The 23013-nt window shown below is 48.2% G+C and overlaps 1 protein-coding gene across 8 annotated transcripts in view; it reads right to left on the reverse strand.

Annotated features, from left to right (window-relative positions):
• ACOX2 (acyl-CoA oxidase 2) overlaps nucleotides 1-23013 on the reverse strand; it is a 32720-nt gene that overhangs the window by 5071 nt on the left and 4636 nt on the right. For all 8 annotated transcript variants that reach the window (XM_032290302.1, XM_032290304.1, XM_032290301.1 and 5 more), the window contains 8 exons: nucleotides 22106-22225; nucleotides 21662-21777; nucleotides 20900-21072; nucleotides 19188-19350; nucleotides 16948-17138; nucleotides 14875-15054; nucleotides 12659-12764; nucleotides 7057-7274 (listed from right to left, as the gene is read on the reverse strand). In XM_032290302.1, the coding sequence (XP_032146193.1) occupies nucleotides 7057-7274; nucleotides 12659-12764; nucleotides 14875-15054; nucleotides 16948-17138; nucleotides 19188-19350; nucleotides 20900-21072; nucleotides 21662-21777; nucleotides 22106-22225 (1267 nt within the window). The remainder of the gene's footprint in view (nucleotides 1-7056; nucleotides 7275-12658; nucleotides 12765-14874; nucleotides 15055-16947; nucleotides 17139-19187; nucleotides 19351-20899; nucleotides 21073-21661; nucleotides 21778-22105; nucleotides 22226-23013) is intronic.

Raw genomic sequence — 23013 nt, forward strand, 5'->3', positions numbered from 1 at the left:
ACACACACACACACACACACACACACACTCACTCACAACAGTTTCTTGCTTTGTCATACCTGTTTAGCAAAATGCATACTTCTTTGTCTTTAATTTTCCACCCACTTTGTGCCACCACTTTTGTAGCTATACATGGCTGGAAAAACCAATCATAACTGGTGTAATAAGGGCTCAGGTGGGCCCAGTTGCAGCTCAGCAATCGTATTACATTGCTGTATTTACTCATTGTTCATTTACTCTTCTCCTAGATGGTTATTTCATACAATCTCTTTGATCCTCAGATCGACACTGTCCACCTTTGCCATCTCTCTTGCCTGGATGGCTTTGCATCCTATTTCACTGATGAAGTGGAAAAGTAAGAGAATCTGTATAAGTTCCCACCTTTGCATTTATATGTACAGTGCCTTCTCTCTTAGTACAGGTTAGCTGTCCAGGCTCCCAGCCTCAGTCCCTCCTTGTCTACTAGATGTCTTTTCCTCTTGCCTACTGGAGAACAAAATTCTCCTCTTTCCCCTATAACATCAAAATTCCCCTCTCAGAGGTGAATGGTTAGTGGAAATGCCCTTCTTTCCTTTTACTGTAGGCCTGGCTGGTTGCTGTCAAAATGGGCATGCTCGTGAAACCTGGGAAAGTGGTGCTAGTCCTGGCTGTATGCTATTCCGGACGCAAAGCCATCATTGTGAAGAGCATTGATGATGGCACCTGAGTCCATTCTTACAGTCAGGCTTTGGTAGCTGGAACTGACTGCTAGTCTCACAAATTGACAGCTGCCATAGGCAAGAAGATCTCCAAGAGGTCCAAGACCAAGTCTTTTGCAAAAGCTTACAGCTGCAGTCACCTCATGCCCACAAGGTACTCTGTGGATATCCTCTTGGACAAACTGTCAACAACAAGGATCTCTTCAAAGACCTTGCTCTTAAACACAAAGCCTGATGGGAGGCCAAGATCAAGTTCAAAGAGAGGTACAATAAAAAAAATCCCCTCTCTACTGGATCATTTCCTTCAGTATACAAACAGAAAGTCATTTATGCCATCTTAAACACAAGCTTTTGACTCTATTTCTTTATCCATCATCTTGGCTCCCCTTTAGGACAAAACTCCCTGAAAGTGTTACGCCTGTTTATTCTCTCCTGAACTAGATCAATTCATGTAAAAACATGACTTCATGACTCCACAGAAATAGCTCTTGTCATCGTTACTTACTCTCTTTTGAGGGTCTGAAGACTCAGTACTTGGACCTCTTCTCTTCATGCACTCCTTGTGATAGTCCTCCTCATGGCTTTAAATATCAACCACATGCCAATGACTTCCAAATTCATTCCTCCAATGTCCCCTGCTTACCAACATCTGTACTTGGATTTCTGACAGGCTCTTCAAATGTAATGTGTCTGAACCCAAACCCCTGGTTGGCCAGAGCTTTCCTGTCCATCCTGCCCAAACCTGGCCCTCCTGCAGTCTTCCCATTTATGGTAAATGGCAGCTTTTTCCTTCTGACCAGAAACCTTGTTTCCTCTCCTTTCTCACCCTACATCTAATTTGTCAGCAAATCCTGTTCTGCCTTCAAGATATATTCAACCTTCAACCACTTTCTGCCACCTCCATCACTCTCACTGGTCCAATCCACTACCATCATTCACTTGGATTATCGCATTAGCCATTCAGCTGATCTCCCTGCTTTTCACTCTTAGTTCTTTTTGTTTGTTTTTGTTTTGAGATGGAGTCTCACTCTGTTGCCAGGCTGAAGAGCAGTGGTGCGATCTTGGCTTACTGCAACCTCCACCTCCTGGGTTCAAGTGATTCTCCTGCCTCAGTCTCCCAGGTAGCTGGGACTACAGGCATGTGCCACCACATCCGGCTAATTTTTTTGTATTTTTAGTAGAGACGGGGTTTCACCACATTGGCCAGCATGGTCTCAATCTCTTGACCTTGTAATCCGCCCACCTGGGCCTCCCAAAGTGCTGGGATTACAGGTGTGAGCCACCACACCTGGCCTCACTCTTAGTTCTTAATATGGCAGCTGGAGAGGGCCTTTAAAAATATTCATAAGATTCTTTCAGGTTGTGTCTATCCAATACTCAAAACCCTCCCATTCTATCCAGTGCTCAAAACCTTCACATTGTAAGTCTTCGCAAGGATCTACCTTATCCTCTCTTCCTACCCCCACTGTACTCCCTTAACTCTCTGCCCTTTGCCCTCATTTTCCACAGCAGTCATGCCATTCTTGCCCCTGTGACCTCTTCTGTGTTCTCTGGATGGATATGCCAAGCACACTCTGGCCTCCAACATTTGTACCATCATGCACTGCATAATGATGTTTTGGTCAGTGATGGACTGTGTATATGATGGTGGTCCCATGACATTATGATAGAGCTGAAAAATTCCTGTTGCTTAGTGATTTATGTTAGAATTGCCTACAATATTGAGTATAGCCACATACTTTGCTGGGGTCAGCCTACGAGCAATAGGCTATACCATTTAGGCTTGTGTAAGTACACTCTATGATGTTCACATGATGGCAGAGTCACCTGAAGACACATTTCTCAGAACGGATCCTCCCATCATTAAGTGAGGCGTGACTGTATGATGTTCTGCCTGTAATGCTCTTTCCCTAGCAGCCACGACAGCTTCCCCCTACCTTCTCCCCAGGTCTCTCCTTTACTGTGACCCTCTCAGGGAGGCCTTCTCTAGCCTATTTAAAACTGCAGCTCCCCCTCCCCCCAACTGACCTTCAGCATTCTTTCCCCCACTTCCTGCTACCCTTTGCTTCATAGCAGGTATTACCATTTCACATGGTATACAGCATGACTTATTTTGTGCATATGTGTGCCTGTCTCCTCTCCTCTAGTCTGTAGGCATCTGTGATCCTTTTTAACCTGAAACTCATATCCTTCATTTGAGGAATGTTTTCTCGAATTGTTTTATTAATGATTCGCTTCCTTCTGTTTTCTCTGTCTTCTTTTTAAACCTGTTCTTCAGATGATGAACAGCTAAAATTGGTCCTCTTACTTTTTAAAAGTCCTATTTTTTTGTGTTTTTGCTTTCTTTCTGTGAGATTTCTGCAACTTTATCTTCCAGTCCTTATATTGAGTTTTCATTTCCACTATCATTTTTTAATTTAAAGGAGCTCTTTTTTTAGGTTCTCTGAATATTAGTTTTAAATAGTGGCATTTAGGTTTTTATTTTGTGGTTGCAATATCTTCTCTTAACTCTGAGATCTCACTGTTTGTTTTTTTAAGTTTTCTTCTCCCTGCGGATTCTCTTGTGTCCTCTGAATTGCCTTGTTTTGCTTGTTTTGGTCTCCATTTTTTACGTTAGGGGCATTCTTCAGGTGTCTGGTGATCCCTGAGTGTCTGATCACAGCTAAGAGTAGACATTAACTAGCTGATTACAAACCTGTGGCTATGCTTGTTAATGTGGGGTTCACTATGGAGTGAATTGGGTGGGCCGCTGGGGGACTCTGATGCCAGTGTCTTTAGCTCCTTCTTGGGCTGGTCAGATTCTCCAGAGAAGAATCATCTTATCATCTTCTTGCAGGGTACTAGTCTGGCTGGCAGTTTCTTAGGAACCAGTGGGAAAAAAGGTCTGGAGAGGGAGGTGCCAGCATTTGGCCTATAAAGACCCCTGTCTTCTGAAGGTTAGTCTTATTATCAACTATGCCTGATGCTCCCTAGTCCACAGACCCTCCGTTTACCCTTCTGCCAGGGCAGAGTCAGGGAAAGTCTTAAAATTATTCATAGAGGCCAGGTGTGGTAGCTTATGCATGTAATCCTAGCACTTGGGGAGGCTGAGGTAGGAGGATCCCTTGAGTCCAGAAGTTTAAGACCAGCCTGGACAACATAGGGAGACCTTATCTTTAAAAACAAAAACAGAAACCCCTCCAAAGCTCCTAAATAAGTACTCACAGATGAGGAGGGGACTGGGGATTCAGCTCCTTCTGAAATAGACTTTTAACCCCCCCTGTCATTCTTACCCTCACCCCCACTGCCAGAGGTACACAGTGCTGCTGGTTCCTGGGGTTCTTTGGTGTAACTTGTCTGCCAAATCACTAGTCTGCCAAGTATGTCCATCTATTCTCCAGCTTTCATGTTTTCTCTCCTGTTCTCTTCCTCTTTGTGGGTGTGTGCCTTTTAAAAAATTTCAGTCCATTCACTGATGTTTTAGCAGGGTTTCAGGAAAGAACAAAAGTGAATGCATATGTTTAATCTGCTATCTGTACCTGGAAGTCTCCCAACTGAGGTTTTATGACCACTTAAACAACTGAAAACTGTTTGGGTCAGTTAACATTACAGAGAGCTGGTTCTTGGCATCCTTAGAATACTATGCCACCCTTCATTTTTCATCTCAGAAATCTTAGGGAGATAGTGACTAACCAAGGCAGGGAACTGTGACCCCGAATAATGATATGCACAGAATCTGTTATGTACCTAATTACCCTGCAGTAGTAAGGTTACTTAGGAACCGTCATGTAAGTAAATCCATTTCCGGGGTTGATGCATGAGTAAGTTGGCAGCTCGCATCAGGGCTGTCTATCTTGTCTTGAATTGTAAGTTTCTGGAGCCAAGGCAAGCTCTTAGAAATGCTGTTTGCAAATTAAAAAACATGCTTATAGGGTATTAAGGTGATCTTTTGCATCATTGTTAACCAGAGCTCGAACATTATTTTCACGTACTTTTAAATACTGAGGATTTCAGAAAGATAGACACCTTTGGGCTTGAACTGTGCAATACTTAATTACGCTCTTAATAGTTTTCACCACTGGATTCCTTGTATTAGGGAAAGTTTAATACCTGGGACATAATTGTATCAAATGTATTTTTTGACAGTTTTTCATGCTTTAACTGAACAAACTTTTTTTTTTTTTGAGATGGAGTCTCACTCTTGTCATCAAGGCTGGAGTGCAGTGGTGCAGTCTCGGCTCACTGCAACCTCTGCCTCCTGGGTTAAAGTGATTCTCCTGCCTCAGCCTCCCAAGTAGCTGGGATTACAGGTGCCTGCAACCACGCCTGGCTAATTTTTGTATTTTTAGTAGGGACGGGGTTTCAACCATCCTGGCCAGGCTGGTCTCAAACTCTTGACCTCAGATGATTCACCTGCCTTGGCCTCCCAAAGTGTTGGGATTACAGGTGTGAGCCACTGCGCCTAGCCTGAACAAACATTTTTTAAACCACCAGCTATGTGTTACATGCTATGAGTAGTCATAAAGGGCACGTAACATATTGTATATTGTTAGAAATAAAAGGAATTTGGTCTAGTTTTTAAAAAACCTGTCTTAAAAATCTTATTTTTAAAATTACAGATCTTATTTTCTTTATATGTGTGTGTGTGTGTGTGTGTGTGTGTGTGTGTTTGTGTGTTTGTATTTAAATTTTTGAGATGGTGTCTCACTATGGTACCCAAGCTAGTCTTGAACTCTTTGCCTCAAGTGATCCTCCCACCTTGGCCTCCCAAAGTGCTAGGGTTACCGGTGTGAGCCACTGCTCCTGGCCTCTTTTTTCCTTTTATTAGTCTTGTTGATATGAGAATTATTGGAAATTCTAAGAGTCAACCCTGACCCCATGCAATAGGCATCATCTTTTCTGCCCAGTGAGGTCTCAAAAAGATTATATTCTCAAGTTAGTCCATTTTTTAAAAATCTTATAGACAATGATAAATAATTTGCAATGTTTTCTTTTCTTTCCTTTTTTTTTTTGAGACTTTGTTGCTCAGGCTGGAGTGCAGTGGTGGGATCATAGCTCACTACAACCTCAACCTCAATCAATCCTCCTACCTCAGCCTCCCGAGTGGCTGAGACTACAGGTGTGTGCCACAATGCCCAATTTCATTTTTTTGTAGAGATGGAGTTTCGCCATATTGCTCAGGCTTTTTTTTTTCTTTATTGTTTTTATTTCTACTTTTTCTAGGACCCTGATCAGGTTGGGCTTTGGTTTTGAGATGTTTTTACAGCAATCATTTAGATGATAGAATAACAGTGTGAAAGCACTGCATTAGTATTTCATGACCCTACATAGCACTGCATTCATGCTGCATTTAAAAACTTTGTGTTATAATTTTACAAATCAGTATATGAATTACAGGGTTTTTAAACAAATTTCATCTTGAAGCTGAGGGAGGATAAGGTAAGTTTACTAATTTTGGTAAGAATTTGCTTAAGCACATTCAACAAAAAGACAAGGATGTGTTTGAAGTAAGTAATTCCTAACATACAGGTTAAGAGTGCATGCTCAGGGGCCAGACCTGAAATTGTAACCGGCTCCTCCCCTGGCTGATTGTGTGACACTGGGCAACCTAACTCCCATCAGCCTGAATTTCTTTTACAATAAAATGAGGAGATTAATAGTACTCCTTTCAAAGGGCTATAAGGATTAAATGAGATGTATGTAAGATAAAGAGCACTTATGAGGGACAGGGCCTGTCACATAAGTGCTCTTTAAGGGTTAGCTATGGCTGGGTGTGATGGTTCACGCCTGAATCCCAGCACTTTGGGAGGCTGAGGCAGGTGGATCACTTGAGGTCAGGAGTTCGAGACCAGCCTGGCCACCATGGTGAAACCCTGTCTTTAATAAAGAAAAACAAAAAACCCCAAAAGAATCCTGCCTGTAATCCCAGCTACTCGGGAGGCTGAGGCAGGAGAATCACTTGAACCAGGAGGCAGAGGTTGCAGTGAGCTGAGACAATACTACTGCACTTCAGCCTGGACAACAGGGCAAGACCCTGTCTCAAAAAAAAAAAAGAAGCTAGCTATGATTGAGACTATTATCATTAGCACAATAGCACATATCTTTCATGTAGCATGCTTTGTGTTATTCATCTTCCTTAGATACTGTTCCTATTTCCTTGACAATGTTGAAGAGTTCAATTGAGGTAGCATTATTTATCATTTTTTCTTTCATTAATTCATAATGCTTTATGTTGGTGTAATGATAATAGGGTGTAAACCTCTCCAGGGCTGTTGCTGCTCTGCCCATTAGCAAGGGTTTGGAGTTGGTAGTGACCCGTGAACAAGGGTGTAGGGTTATTCTCTGAAGGCCAACATGGTTTGAAGCCTCAGCCACTCACCGGATCAGGCAGAGCAGGTCCAGGTAGGCTGTTCTTGCCATGTCCACTTGGGCACCGGACAGGAAGGAATCATGGAGAAAGTCACCCGAGTTAGTCAAGATTCCGTGTATGGCATGGAGGTCACAGAGACGCTTGAGCACCTGCTGAATCGCTGGTTCATTTTCTAGTTTCTCCAGAGCTTCTGCAAAACCCTTCACAGTGACATAGTAGCAGTGTGCCTACAAAGACACAAAGATATGTTCTCCTGATTTCTGATTTCCTACTCCAGAAGTCATCCTATAAGCTTGGCCAGATGGCTGGAACAAACTTGAGGCAGGCATGTGCTTCCCAGCAGGCTGATGAGCAGCTACCTTTTTTCCTAGCTCACTCTGGGTCTGATCGAGCCTTTATGATGGCGTGTATATGTTCGTGTGTGTGTGTGTGTGTGTGTGTGTGTGTGTGTGTGCATGTGTGTGTGTGTGTGTGTTGGGGGGCTCATGGACTTTGAAACATGGCTCTTGTTTTCTTCATTTTGCTTGGAGCAGTTTCAAGTAGGTTGGAAAGTGGAGAGAAAGAATACAGGCATATTGGAGGCTGGCCTGGGGAAGGTGGAGGTCAGCACCACTGTTCTTAAGAAAATAGGTATTTTAAAGCTGGTACAGTGGCTCACACCTGTAATTTGAGCACTTTGGGAGGCCAAGGTGAGTGGATCACCTGAGGTCAGGAGTTCGAGACGAGCCTGACCAACATGGTGAAACCCTGTTTCTACTAAAAATACAAAAATTAGCTCAGCCTGGTGATACATGCCTATAATCCCAGCTACTTGGGAGGCTGAGGCAGGAGAATCACTTGAACCCAGGAGGCGGAGGTTGCAGTGAACCAAAATTGGGTCATTGCACTTCCGCTTGGGAAACAAGAGTGAAATTCCATCTCAAAAAAAACAATAGCTATTTGTTGTCTGCCATGTTCAAGTCAGTGGTGTATGTATGTGCACACGTGTGTGCACTATGGGGTGAGAAAATAAGAGTTCAAGATGTATATGAAATTTATCCCAGCTAGCGTATAAACTTCTTAAGGTGAGCAGTGCTGTTATTTAGCGCCTATGTAATGGTCTGGCTGTGTCACTTGTTAAAATAATACTTTAATACCAGTTGGCAAGTGTCCACTGCCATCAACCCTGTGAAAGCTCCTCCTGCCAGATGGGCTCCTTCCCGAAGACCCCCTCCTTCCCTCCACAGCCCAGCAACTAATGCTTGACCCAGAAGAAGGCCTTCAGGACCTTGCTTCCCCTAGGCCTGACGTCCAGTTGATCGGTTGGTGCCCTGTCTTATGGGTTGTTAATATTTTGAACAGTCCCCATCTTGTCAAGACAAGCACATGTAATTATTTTGTCAGGTAGGATATATGAGCTCCTCAAGGGAGAGCGAGGAAGAGAGGGAGTGTAAAGCCGTGCTTCTCAATTTTACTTTTTATTTTTGAGATAGAATCTCACTGTGTCCCCCAGGCTGAATTACAGTGTTGTGATCTCGGCTCACTGCAACCTCTGCCCCACTGGGCTCAAGTGATTCTCCCACTTCAGCCTCCCAGGTAGTTGGGGCCACAGGCACATACCACCATGCCAGCCTTTTTTTTTTTTTGTATTTTTAGTAGAAATAAGGGTCTTGCCATGTTGCCCACACTGGTCTTGGACTCCTGAGCTCAAGTGATCCTCCTTCCTTGGCTTCCCAAAGTGCTGGGATTACAGGCGTGGGTCTCTGGGCCCAGCCAGCTTCTCAGATTTTTGTGTGCATATAGATCACCTGGGGATCTTGTCAAAATGCAGATTCCAATGCAGGGGCTAAGACTGTGCATTTCTTTTTTTTGAGACGGAGTTTTGTTCTTGTCGCCCAGGCTGGAGTGCAATGGTGCAATCTTGGTTCGCCGCAACCTCCGCCTCCTGAGTTCAAGTGATTCTTCTGTCTCAGCCTCCTGAGTAGCTGAGATTACAGGCATCCACCACCACGCCCTGATAATTTTGTATTTTTTACTAGAGAGGGATTTCTCCATGTTGGTCAGGCTGGTCTTGAACTCCGGACCTCAGGTGATCTGCCCGCCTCAGCCTCCCAAAATGCTGGGATTACAAGCATGAGCCACCGTGCCTGACCTAAGACTGTGCATTTTTAATGAGGTCCCCTGTGATGCCCGTGCTGCTGTAGTGATTTTCAGTAGCAAGACTTAGAGTGTTTGGGGGGGTTCGGCTGGACACTGTGGCTCACACCTGTAATCCCAGCACTTTAGGAAGCTGAGGTGGGTGCATCACTTGAGGTCAGCAGTTCAAGACCAGCCTGGCCAACATGGCGAAACCCTGCCTCTACAAAAATACAAAAATTAGCTAGGTGTGTTGGTGCATACCTGTAATTCTGGCTACTTGGGAGGCTGAGGCACAAGAATCGCTTGTGCCTGGGAGATAGAGGTTACAGTGCCACTGCACTCCAGCCTGGGTGACAGAGTGAGATCCTGTCTTTAAAAAAAATAAAAGAGCATCTTGGGGTTTCAAAGGAGTTCACCCAAGGGGACACGAATTGGGGGAAAGCACTCCAGGCAGGGGGAACATTTTGTGCAAAAGGCTGTGCTTTCAGGAAGCTGCAGGCAATTTAATGAGGCTGGAGTGTGGGGGTATAATGTGGTGATGATGTGGAACTGTGGAGGTTAGGGTGGACCCAGACCTGGGGCCCAGGTCAGTGAAGGGCTGTGAATGACAGGGTCTGGATTTGTTCTGTGGGACCGGGAGTCTTCAGCAGGATGGTGGCCCGATTCATTTTCTCACTTGGAAAGAACCTGTGTTTCCTAGGGGGCTCTCACACAGGCGCTGACAACTCCACTTTGCCATGCAGACATGGTGTGCTGACAGCCTGCTGAGCTTGCAGCATTTGGCTGCGGGAGGTGAGCAGATGTGCTATGCCGCCTCTGCTGGCTCCATTAGCCTTTGCTGCTCAGACTGGGTCCAGCTTGGCAGAACTGCAGACCCACACTCCTTTTCCTGCCCTAACCTGAGAGCCACATCCTCAAATGCTCAAGGCTCTGAGTTGAGGGGTGGAGTGATGGAGAGCTGCCCAAGGGTCTGGGCCTCCGCCTTAAAAAGCAGGATGCGGATCAGAGACAGGGGTGACCTCTACGCTTTGGGGAAGGGCTGAGCCGAACCTTGGCCCCATGCTCTGAGCACAGTGAACATTATTTACATTGCGTGTGTTGGTTTAAATCTTGCCTGCTGTCTAATTTGGGTGTAGGGGTGCGATATATAGCACTTACATGCTAGCTGCCTCTCTTAAATTTTACGTGTATTAACTCATTTAATCGTCATCAGAATCCCACAAAGTAGGTACTGTTATTAGTTCCATCTTGCAGATGAAGAGACTGAGGCTCTGAGAGATTAAGTTTTTTGCCCAAGGTGATGGCTAGAAAGTGGTGGCAGTGAGATCCACACCAGTGCTGTATTCCTAACCCTGTGTGGCCAAAGCCACAGGAGAGCGGCTGGATTATAATGAGGCCAGCACTTGTTCCAGTCGTCCTGGAAACTGACATCTCTTCTGGTCAGTCTGAATTATAGAATCAGAGCCTGTCAGAGTCTAAAGGGCTCTTCCATGCCCCTTTGTTTACAGACAGGGAAGTTAAAGCCCAGAGAGGGAAGGGGTGCTTGAGGTCACACAGAGCTGGGACCAGAATTTAGCCTGTGGCTCTCCCTTGCCTACTTTTCTGTCAATATCATCCCCACTCCCTACAAGTTGCAGTTATCTCTACCTGCACATTTATGGTTTCCAGATGGGGCCCAGTTGGGTGCTGAAGCTTTCTGTAGACTAGATAACTCCACAAAGCACAGAGAGTACAGAAAGCCCTTTCCATTATGACCTTGGAGAATTAGCTGGGGCATCACCTCCCCAGGAAACTGTCAGGGATGTGTTCTTCCCCCGCAGGCTGGCTGGCTGCCACCCTCCGTCACCACCCCCCGAGGTTGTTGCTCACCTCTGTCACTCCTCACACCCTTGGTGGTTTGGGAAGGGAAAGTGTCTGGACTCAGCCATTTCCTACCTCTGGGACCTAACTCCTGAGTTCTCTTTCCTCACCGTTGAAGTGGAGATGATGTCAGTCTCCCACCCAGGGTTGTGTGGATTAAATGAAGTAACCTGGGCAAGCAGTATCTGGTCCGTTTGAAGGCAGGCCATAGGTTTCACGGAAAATGGATGAGTGGATAATGGGAGGCTGTGGTTGCCGTTTTGGTGATCCAGTGAAGGCACAAAGCCTTGGCTAACCCTCTGTGTTGACAGGACAGTTAGCACAGCAGGGGGTGCCCTTGCTGTGGGCTGAGCAGAACTGAGGACTGCAGAGTCAATACCAGCACCTGTGGTGTGGTGGAGGTGGTGGTTCACGTGGGGGTGCTCACGCCCAGCCTGCCCCATCAGCCCTGTCCCACGAGGGCATCTGCAGCCCTTTAGGGCTCTCCTGTTCCAAGGCTGCCATTTTCTGGGTCTGAGGCCTGAGGCCTTTAGTTTTCCAGTTATTGGCAGGGCCAGAGTCCCAGCTGCCTAAGCTAGAACTCGGGAGTTGTTCTTACCTCTTTCCCACCCCAGCGCTGAGGGCCGTCCCTGCCTTCTTTCCCCTTAGCATCTCTGATCTACCCACTTGTCTCCAGGCTCTCTGCCACGCTCATGGTCGGGACCACCCTCAGTCCTGGCCCAGACTTGTTCCCTTTTAACTGGCCTCTAGCCTCCTGTCCATTCCTCCCCCTGTAGCCTGCATGATTCTTCTAGAATGAAACATTACCCCACCTCCAAACAAACTCAGCACAGGCATTGCAATGAAAACAAACCCCCAACTTTTCACAGTGGTACAAAAGGTCAGACGAGGCCTTGCCTGTCTCTCCTCCCCGTGTCTCAGTCCCCCTCCTTAGGTCCTCCCTGGGAGATTTGCACTTCCTCCCAAGCACACCAGGCTGTTTCTTGCTGCCTCCTTTGGCACGTGCAGCTCCCTTTGCCCGGAAACTCTTCTCTCCGAAGCTGCTGCCACGTCATTTGGCTAATTTCAGCTTATCCTTGAAGTCTGAGCCTATATGTCACTTTCTGACTCCTACAGGTAGGCAGAAGGGTACCTGCTCTGGGATTCCACAGCAGCCTGTATTTCCCTGCCATGGTGCTTCCTTGATTGTAGCTGTGTATGGGCAGTGGCTTCACTGATGAGCACCCAGCTCAGTGCCTAGTGCAGAGTGGGTGCTCAAATATTTGCCGACTGACTGTGAATTATGCACAAACACAAAACAGAGTGGAAATTGAATCAGACATCTAAGGATTGCCTGTGGGGCTAAGGGGAGACTTGACCTGCTTTTCTATCTGGGAGGAAATATTTGAACAACCTGAAGCAAATCCAATAACACTGCCTCATTACCTCTTCCCGTAAGAGCTGCCAGCAAGATTGCTTTGGAGTTAAGTCCTTTAATTAAAATACCCTGGACTAAAGCCTTAGAAGTGAAATGAGGGCAGCCGCTGGCAGAGCAGAGTTTGGGAATAATGGCAGAACCTGGATTTTCCCAGCAGGGTAGCCTGCCTGGCAAACAAAAACGGATCCCTTTTAGCTTCGGCTGGCGGGAGCTCACCTTAGCAGCCTGGAGGTGTATGACAGTGGTCTGGTTCCAGGCCTCGTGCTGGTCAGCTCCGGATTGCGTCAGGGTCTGTAAATGGTGCACTGAGTCCTTTATCAGCCTGAAGGACAAAGAAAAAAAGGTTCAGCTTCCTGACTGAGTGGAAAAGACAACTGATGGGCTTCCTGTGGTTCCTCAGAAGTAGAAATAATGCCTATTTATTGACCACTTGTGTGCCATCAAGCTAAATGATTGATATTCATTATCTCTTTAACTCTTTTAAGGGCAGGCACCCCCCAGTTTGCAGTGGGGAAAACTGAGTCCCAGAGAGGTTAACTAATTTGTTTAGGGTCACACAGCTAATAAGGAGCAGAGCCAGGATTTTGACTTGTTCTTTTTTTTTTGAGACGGAGTTTCGCTCTTCGCTCTTGTTACCCAGGCTGGAGTGCAGTGGTGGGATCTTGGCTTACTGCAACCTCCGTCTCCCAGGCTTAAGTAATTCTCCTGTCTCAGGAGTAGCTAGGATTACAGGTGTGTGCCACCATGCCCGGCTAATTTTTGTATTTTTAGTAGAGATAGGATTTGACCATGTTGACCAGCTGGTCTCAAACTCCTGACCTCGTGATCTGCCTGCCTCGGCCTCCCAAAGTGCTGGGATTACAGGTGTGAGCCACCGTGCCGGCCTTGACTTAATCACCATGTTATAAAGCTTCAGAGCCATAGGCCAGGAGCTGTACCCTATTTCTAATGCAGATTCCAGCCTGACACCAATATACTTTTCTGTTGCCTGACATCCTATGGCCTGAGCAAGGAGAATGGTTTTTCTGTAAAGGCCAGAGGGGCCTGTCGGTCACCTAGCCTGTTGTAGGTTCTACCCAAGGAACCTAAAAACAAAAACAGAAAACCAACCTTTGTCCTGCAAACCACTTAGTCATTTGCCATTTTATTCACCTTTAATCCCTCTTATTTTTTTATTCCCTGCCTATCCATCCATGACCCTTGGAATTTGTGTGTAAAGCAAACTGTTTATTAAGCAATGTTTTTTGCTTTGCCAGGGAATAGATAAGCAGAGGTCACACTGAGCTTCAAGCAAGGAGAACTATCATGACACTTTAATTACCTTGAGCAGCCTTATATCCCCCTCCTCAAATCTCCCAATTGAAATGTTAGTTCAGTGAGGTCTAGGGTGTTTATCGGGCCTATTTACTGATAGGTCCCTAATGCCTAGAACAGTGCATGCCATATTATAGGCAGTTAATACATATTTTTGGAATAAATAAATGAATGTTCCAAGTTGCTTGTGATCTTGAAATAACTATTAACCATCCTTGGGACCACAGGTTGGGATATAAGGCCTCTGATTATATACTGAAAATATGTTTTTCCAGTTTGTTTTTGGTGTTTCATTTTTTTTTAATTAAATTTTTTTTGTATTTTTAGTAGAGGTGGGGTTTCACCATGTTGCCCAAGCTGGTCTCAGACTCCTGAGCTCAAGCAATCCACCCACCTTGACCTCCCAAAGTACTGGAATTATGGGTGTAAGCCACCACACCCAGCCTGTTTTTGGTGTTTTAATTTGGGGTAGGGTTCAAAAGGTTTTCTTTTTAGGTAGTTAAATCTCGCCATGTTTTCCATGGTGGTCTCTGTATTTGGTCAGGATATCTTTTTATTTCCTGCCGCTGGCGTATTTGGTCATTCCTAACACATAGTAGGTAGTGAACAATATTTGTTGAATGACAGACTGGATGGGTCCTTGGTTTTGTCCGTGTTCCCTGGAGCCTCCTAGATGCTGGAAATAAATGAATTCTACCCCATGCTGTAGTCATATTTTCAAAAATTATTTTTAGATTGTGGGATATTTCAAACATATGAGTATTGCTTTATTGGCATTTGCATATCAATATATTTGTAGTATTTACATACGGGTACATTTATTGTATTGTATATCACCACAGGACTCTAGAGATTTAAAAGTTACCTCACTGGCCAGAGGTGTGATGTCCTTCTACTACTGTGACCAGGATGGGGAAGTGATGGGGGTCCATAGCTGATGGGGGGGACTTCCCCTCTCTCTGCCCACGGTGGCAGGAACTGAGAGGACTGGGGAGGCTAGGCACAGGGTGGTTTTTAGAACTGAATCCACGAATGTCCAACCAACCAATCCCAAAGGCCCTAGTATGGCATGGAGCCTGTCCCCAGGAGGGATGGCTGATTTCTCAGCACTGGCTTACCTTGCTGCCACGTGTGCCCAGGCCGTGGTGTAGAGCTCTGGGCAGAGGAAGTCAGCTGCCCTCTGGGCTGGACACCTGGCCAGGACAGGTGCGGCGAGATAGGCGACAGATGGAGGGAGAGATCTCTGTGGTGCGGAGCCAGGGGACATCTGAGTCTGCAGGTAGTTCTTCACCAGAAACCTAGGGGGTGGAAGGGGAGGCAGGGAGAGGGGAGAGACTCTGTGGGACAGCCCAGCACCCCTCACTCCCAGAGACGGGCATGCTCATGCTGGGTTCCAGCCTTCCCGTGGGAGAGTCGCATCACCCGGCCTCCACCTGCTCTCCCTCCTGAGGGTTTCCCTTGGGTCCTCCTGCCTCGAGGCCCTCAGTGAGGCACACCCCAGGACCTGTGGAGCTGGGCCTGACACTCTCAGATCCTGAACATAAACCCTTCTGTGATCTGAGCAAACAGAATTTTCCATCAGAACACTGCGATTTGGGGATTTATAATGACTTGTACAGTGACTGGGTAGAAATTAAATTTTCTTAGCTGAAAAAAGAAGGATAGAAGCAAGAATGCTAACAGGAATAGGAGGATTATAGGTGACTCTCAGCTGCTGCTTTAGGCTAATCCAGTGGTTACGGGTCCTGGGCTCAGACAGCCCTGGATCCCATGCAGCCCTGCCGGGACCTGTGCGATGCTGCAGAAGTATCTCCACTTCCCAAGGCTCAGCTTCTCCAGCTCTAGGTGGGGAGGACGGTTCTCATCTGATGGGGGGTTATGAAGCAGAATGAGATGATATTTGTAGAGTGCTTGGCACAGTGCTGGGCCCAGAGTACATAATATGTGCTATTGTATTCCTTCTGTAATTTGGAAAAAAACCCAAGGGATATTATATGTTTTAAAAAATCTAATAAATGTATTTCATATTTGCCAGTGAAATTCTTTCTCCTTGCATAGGGAAGCATTTACCCTGTTTGGTCACCTAAGAATAGGTGAGTGTGAGGTTCTGTCGGCCTCAAGGTCCCACAGACCTGAAAGGGATCAAAAGAAGCCGCCTGTGTGGAGGAAGCCGACTTGGCTGTTCCTTCCTGCCTCTGGGGTTGGAGCCTCTGTGTGCAGGCTCCACACCAAGCCTGGGCGATGCTGCAGTGAGCAAGGTCAGGGTAGTCCCTGCACTCAGGGAGCTCCTACTCTAGTTGGAGAGCAGAGCTAAAAAGGTGGACAAAAAATGAGACGATGATAGACTGTGAAACTGCTCCAAAGGAAACAAGGCCACATTGGGAGGGAAGGGAGCAAATGCAAAGCCTCCTGGACAGAAAGAAGTGTGTGGCTGGCAGAAGTGAGCTGAGGTGGTCTGGCGCAGTGGGTCACGCCTGTAATCCCAGCACTTTGGGAGGCCGAGGCAGGCAGATCACGAGGTCAAGAGATCTAAACCAACCTGGCCAACATGGTGAAACCCCATCTCTACTAAAAATACAAAAATTAGCCAGGCGTGGTGGCATGTGCCTGTAATCCCAGCTACTCGGGAAGCTGAGGCAGGAGAATCACTTGAACCCGGGGAGTGGAGGTTGCAGTGAGCTGAGATTTTGCCGCTGCACTCCAGACTGGGCAACAGAGTGAGACTCCATCTTACAAAAAAAAAAAAAAAAAAAAAGAAGTAAGCAGAGGTAGGAGGTGGTGAGAGCAGGATGGAGGATGGACAGGGAGGCAGGGGTCAGGTCTCACGAACCTTGCAGGCCTTAGCATAGAATGTGGCATTTTCCTACAAGCACTGGGAAGCCATTGAATTTCAAACCAGAGAAAGATGTGATCTTCCCTAGGCTCTGAAAAGATCCCTGTGGGTCCCTGTGGAGAAGCGGAGAAGGGCAGAAGCAAGAGACGAGGGAGGAGTCTGAGGCTGTGGTGGAGGTGAGAGAGGATGGTGTCCTAGAAATGGGTAGCTTGGTCATATTGGGGGAATTGGACAGCTCCCAAATGGTGCTTCCCAAAGCCTGCTCCCTTTATGGGTATCAGACAGAACCCTCCACCCAGCAGAAGCTTGGTGGGTCCCCAAGGGCTTGGGCAAAGGCCTGGGTCAGTCTGGATCTTACCTGGCCACCTGCAGGTAGAGCACTGTGTTCTCACCCTCATAGGTGCAAGAGGCGGACACTTTGGTGACCAGTGATGGCAGGCCACTCAGCTTGGAGTAGCCGTGTCCGCCACAGGCCCTGCGGCACATCTCAGCCCCCTGAGTGCAGAAGTCTGACATCATGGCCTTCATACCCGTGCTCAGTGCGTGGAGCTGTGAGAACACAGAGGGGTTGGGTGGTGTAAAGGGACCTTCACCATGGGGGCCAACCCTGTGCACCACTTACAGAGCATCTACTGCATGCCCAGCTCAGCTCTGAAGCAAGAAATGTTTCCTCTGCTCAGAACTTTATGAATGAGAAGGTAGGGACTCAGGTTATGTGACTCACCCAGAGGCACACAATTAGGCAATGTAGCTGTAGGGGCATAAGAGCAAGGGAGCTGGGCACAGTGGCTCACATCTGTAACGCCAGCACTTTGGGAGGCTGAGGCGGGTGGATCACGAGGTCGGGAGTTTGAGATCAGCCTGGCCAACATGGTGAAACCCTATCTCTACTAAAAATACAAAAATTAGTGGGGCATGGTGGTGTGTGTCTGTAATCCCAGCTACTCGGGAGGCTGAGGCAGGAGAATTGCTTGAACCTGGGGTGCAGGGGTGCAGAGGTCGCAGTGAGCCAAGATTGTGCCAGTGCACTCAGGCAAGACTCTGTCTCAAAAAAAAAAAAAAAAAAAAAAAAGAGCAAAGGAAAACCTGGCCTGGCCATTGTCTCCAGGATTGGGAAGAGGGTACTGCCTGGATTGAGCCCACAAGCCTCCAGGAGTTATGAATTTTGCTGGAATGGGTTTTAGAAAGCTGGCCTGTGAGGATGGGTGTCCACGGTCAGCCCATTTATGGGTGGCAGGAGGGTGATAGGGTCTGAATGTGTCCACCTAAAATTCTTATGTAGAAATCCTAGCCCCCAATGCGATGGTATTAGGAGGTGGGGCCTTCAGGAGGTGATTAGGTCATGAGGGTGGAGCCTTCATGAATGGGATCAGTGCCCTCATGAAAGAGGCCGCTTCTACCATATGAACTCATAGCAAAAAGACAGCCATCTATGAACTAAGAAGCAGGCCCTCACCTGACACCAAATGCGCTAGAGCCTCAACCTTGGACTTCCCAGCCTCCAGAATTGTGAGAAATAATTTTTTTTTTTTTTTTTTTTTTGAGACAGGGTCTCACTCTGTTGCCCAGGCTGGACTGGAGTGCAGTGGCGCAGTCATAGCTCAGTGTATTCTCAAACTCCTGGGCTCCAGGAATCCTCCCACCGCAGCCTCCTAAGCAGTAGTTGGGGCTTCAAGTGTGTGCCACCATACCTGACTAATTTTTCAATTTTTGTGTGTGTGGAGAGGGGTTCTCACCATCTTGCTGAGGCAGTCCCCCTGCCCTGGCCTCCTAAAGTGCTGAGATTGCAGGTGTGAGCCACCATGCCCGGTCAGTTTCCGTTGTTTATACACCACTGCTTTATGGTATTTTGTTACAGCAGCCCAACAGAGACAGAGGATGGCAGGCAGCGGCCTGGTTTGAGATTTTGATTCTTGAAGCCCCTACCTATCTTTGGAACTTTCAAGTCCTTGGGAGGAACGTTGTGTTCCTTGACCTCTCTGTGCCTCAGCTGTCGCTGGAAGGGTTAACAGTGCTTACAGAGCATGCTCCCGGGACAGACCGAATCTTACTGCATATGTAAGTCCACAGTGCTTTACCGGAGACCTGTGAGCCAGCTGTATTTAGGAATCAGAGTAACTTCTGAATTGTAGACAGGCAAGTGGTGTTTAAGGTACATTATATATCATAGCCCCAGTGGGGTTTGGAGTAGCCTTAGTGATTAAACACATTAATAATTTTACTGCAAAATGTATTCACACTCAGACGGATTAATCAGGTCAGTTCAGGTCCAACTATGCCACCAAATGAGTTCCAAACAACTGTTCATCTGGGCTTTTTGGGTTTCAAATACACATCAGGGGTTGTGGATCTGTGTTCTCTATACTAGGTGTGAGTGTTTCCTCTTAGCATGTTTGTGGCTCTCTGGGGGCCAGTTGTGGGTAAATTTATTTATCAGGGTGCTGTTCACCCAGATGCCCTGGGATGCTAGAAGCTGGGAGAGGTGGGGGTGGGGAGTGCCCATGGGGATGGGGTTATGGCTGCTCCCCAGTGGGTGGAACAATCTTAGCTGCTCCCCCTTGCCCCACCAGCACCTGCCCCTCTGCGGACAGCGGGTACCTCAGGCAGGATGCTGAAGTCTCTGTTTAGAATGGCACTATAGGAGCGCTGGAAGAACTCCAAGAGGCTGACCGCCAGGAAATGGAAGGCATAACTGATGGCCAGCTGAGGAAAGAGTTTCTGTTGCTGCGTCTGGTAGTCCAGGACCTTCGCCTCTTGGTCACTGAGGGGAAAAGAAGAGGAAGATTTAGATCGCTACATGCTGTATCCACCTTTCCCTATCCCTAACACCATAAAAGCCTTAAAAACAGACGGTTCCTTAGAACTCATTGCAAAACTTGGCCTGAACTGACATGAGTCTATGGATGATCCTTTAAGAATCCCATCTAACATGAACATCCACGTATTTCACTGCAGAAATACTGACACGTTTGCTGGTGGTATTGCCCCTTGTTAAGGGAGGCTTACAGAATTCCGGCAAATACAAGGTATTATCCTAAAACCTGAAAAGTTCTGAATTCCAGCGCGTCTGGTCCCAAGATTTCAGGTGAAGCGCTGTGGCCCTGCACCCCTGACGATCTGGACCTGTGACCTTCCCCCGCCCGTGTGCACTTGCCGTGTGCTGAGGACTATGTCAAGCCTAAACAGTAACTCTTAGGTGTAAACTCGGGTCCGATGGAACCCCAAGGAAAGGAAAACCTGGTCTGGCCAGCGTCTCCAGGATTGGGAAGAGGGTGGGAGTGTGTCTGTCTTATCCACTGCCATGTCCTCAGTGCCCGAGGCTGTGTCCAGCACTTAGGAGCTCACAGTAACGGGATTGAAAGGGTATTTGATTACAAGAGGCCTCTCTGGGCAGCAGCTGCTCACCTGATGCACCCTTCTTATAACCTCCCTGGGGACACTTCTGCAGCCCAGATAAATGGGCCGTGGGCAGGACAGCAGCCGCAGCCCCTTCTTCCCAGTGGCCCCATCCTCCAGAGAACACTCCCAACCTGGATTCTGAAGCCCAGGCTGACCGAGGATGCTGTGGGCTTGCCATAGGAAAGGACCCTGGGCTGAGGGCCTAGTGCACCTTACTGCATTTCACCCTCCACGCCCCCCGCGGAAGGCAGCTTCTGCCCACCCCTTTTGTAGCTGAGGAAGTTGAGAGATAAAATGAAGTGGCCGAGCTGAGTGTACACAGAGGGTTCCGTCGACCCTTGCTGTTCTGTGCTGTGGGGTGGAGGGAATGGTAGCAACACAACCAATTACAACAAAAGGGATCCAGACGTAGACATACCACAGTCAGATGCTGACAGCACAGCCAGGCAGAATGAGTGCAGCCACACACAGTCGACATGACATTGGGTTTTGCTAGGCTCGGCCTGACAGAATCAACTCAGCCAGCCAGAGTCTGATGCAGCTGGCAACTGGCTGACCCAGACCCCCCAGCCCATCACAGCCACACGGCACACAGCTGGACTCAGACAGGCACGGGGTCAGACAGACCTGGTACTACAGGGCCAAAGACACAGTCACATAGAGCCCGAGGGGGCCAGGCACTGGGGACACAGGTCAGGCCAGCTGGTCAGTCCTGATAGAGGGAGCCAGAGAGGCTCCTCTGACATGGCCAGATGGGACAAGGCCTGGGCAGATTTTGTGTGTGCGTGTGTTGGTGGGGGCAGTGCCTGCCTCCAGCACGCTGGCTCTGGCAGGAGGGTGGGGTCAGGGGAAGGCACTGTGGGACTGGGAGGTGGCATGTCTGCGGTGGTCAGTCATTGGGCACCCCTTGCCTGGGCTGGAGCTGGGATTGGCGGCGGATAACTGAGTAGCGCATGGCGATGACACAGGCCTTCTGCAGTAGAGGGAGGATCTCCCCCAGCAGCAGCTCCACCCGCACCACCACCATGGGAAGGTAGTTGCTCTGTGCTGTTCCGAGTTTGACGTAGGTGCCATCTGGCAAGACCTGTTGGAACAAGGATGGGCACAGGGTCTGAGCCCAGGTTCCCCAGGATTCCCCCCACTTCCCAGAGCTGTGGGGCTCCACACATGGAGGGTGTCTCACCCTCAATCTGCTCATGTGGAGTTGGAATGTTCAAATACCAGGCCATTTCCCCAAGTGCCCTGGTTCACAGCGCCTCTCCTGGGACACGCTGCACCTCCCCATAACCCGTAACAAAAAGGGTGATGCCTGGCAGAATTGGGGCCTTCAGAGGTCCTGCTGGCACTCTGGCTGGTGTGTGTTTAGGTCTCACTCTGGGTAAATATGCAGATCACCTCAGCTCTGTCCTCTCCTGGGGCTGCCACCCAATGCCGTGATTGCTCTGTCAGCCCATGTGATGAGCATTTCTGCATGAGAAGTCTGAGGCTCTGTGGCCAAGATCATACTGCTCCTGAGCTGGGGTTTCACCCGTCTGTGGGAGGTCAGAGCCTTTCTTGGGGGAGGGGGTTATGTGGCCTAAACTCAGCTCTGTGGAGGACCTACACCCAGCCTGCACAAAGTGCAGGTCCCCTCTCCAGGAAGTACAAATCCCCGGCCTTCCCAAGCCCCTAACCTGTGCAAAGCGACTCAGCATGTTCTCCCTGGGGACCCGCACATGGTTCAGCTGCAGAAAGCCATTGTCCATCTGATCAAAGTCCATCTTGGGCCCGATGTCACCAACGGTGATTCCTTGAAGGAGATGGAGATGAAGACACCTATCAGTTGAGGGAGTGCTTGCTATGTGCCAGGTATCACATACACATTCCAGCTCACAGCAGCCTGTGACACTGGGGTTATTGTACCTATTTTGCAGGTGAACGAGCTGAGGTCAGACAGATGCTGAATCAGATGCTCAAGGTCACCTAGCCGGTTAGCACCAAGTCTGTCCAACTGGACCCCTCCCTGCCCAAGGGAGACATGTCCCAGCTTCTCCTGTGGCCCTCTGGGGCCCCAGTCCAGGGAGGCCACAGGGGGTCTCCTCCTGGCAGGAGTCATTGAGGGAGCACTATGGGCTTACCTGGCAGCGGGGTGTGGTCCTGAAGACTCCGGATGGGCACAATAAAAGCGTGCATGCCCCGCCGGGCTCCTGAGCAGATCAGCTGGGCCTGGACCAGGGCGTGGGTGGCTGACCGTCCCACTGAGGGCGGAAAGAGGAGAGGCCCATCACAGGAAGACCTGTGCACTGCTTTTCCCACCCAGCTTCCTGGGGCTGGGGTTTTGGATGGGTACCTCTGGGGCCCTGAAAAGTCACTGATCACAGATAGGCGAAATTGCCCCCAAAGAACCAAGCAAACCTAGCAGCGACTCGGCAAAGGCACTGTGAAATGATCCGCCTTTTTTTTGCCCCCCACCCCCTAACTATTAATGTATTACTCTCATCAACTTTACAGCAGTGAATACGGATAATTATCATTTATCAAAATCCAGGTGGCACTAGACCCTGTGATAGATGCTTTCCAGTTCTTGCAGGGGAGGGATGATGATGATTCCCATTTTCCAGAAAAGGAAACAGCCTCAAAGAGTAGAGTGACACACTGAAGTTCACTGGCCTGGAGGGGCAGAGCTGATTCATCTGTTCCCTGGTCTGTCTGATCTTAAAGGCTGATTTCTTTTGTCTTCATTTTTTGACAGTGGTCATTCATTTTCTATCTTGTTTTCTCTCATCTTTCTCTCTCTCGTTTTTTTTTTTTTGAGACAGAGTCTCATTTGGTGGCCCAGGCTGGATGCAGTGGTGCGATCTTGGCTCACTGCAACCTCTGCCTTCCAGGTTCAACCAGTTCTCATGCCTCAGCCTCCTAAGTACCTGGGATTACAGGTGTGCGCCATCATGCCTGGCTGATTTTTATATTTTTAGTTAAGACAGGGTTTCACCATGTTGGCCAGGCTGGTCTCAAACTCCTGGCCTCAAGTGATCTACCCGCATCA

The sequence above is a fragment of the Sapajus apella genome, unplaced genomic scaffold (genome assembly GCF_009761245.1).
Source record: "Sapajus apella isolate SASKATOON/1434 unplaced genomic scaffold, GSC_monkey_1.0 scaffold23, whole genome shotgun sequence".
Classification (NCBI taxonomy): domain Eukaryota; kingdom Metazoa; phylum Chordata; class Mammalia; order Primates; family Cebidae; genus Sapajus; species Sapajus apella.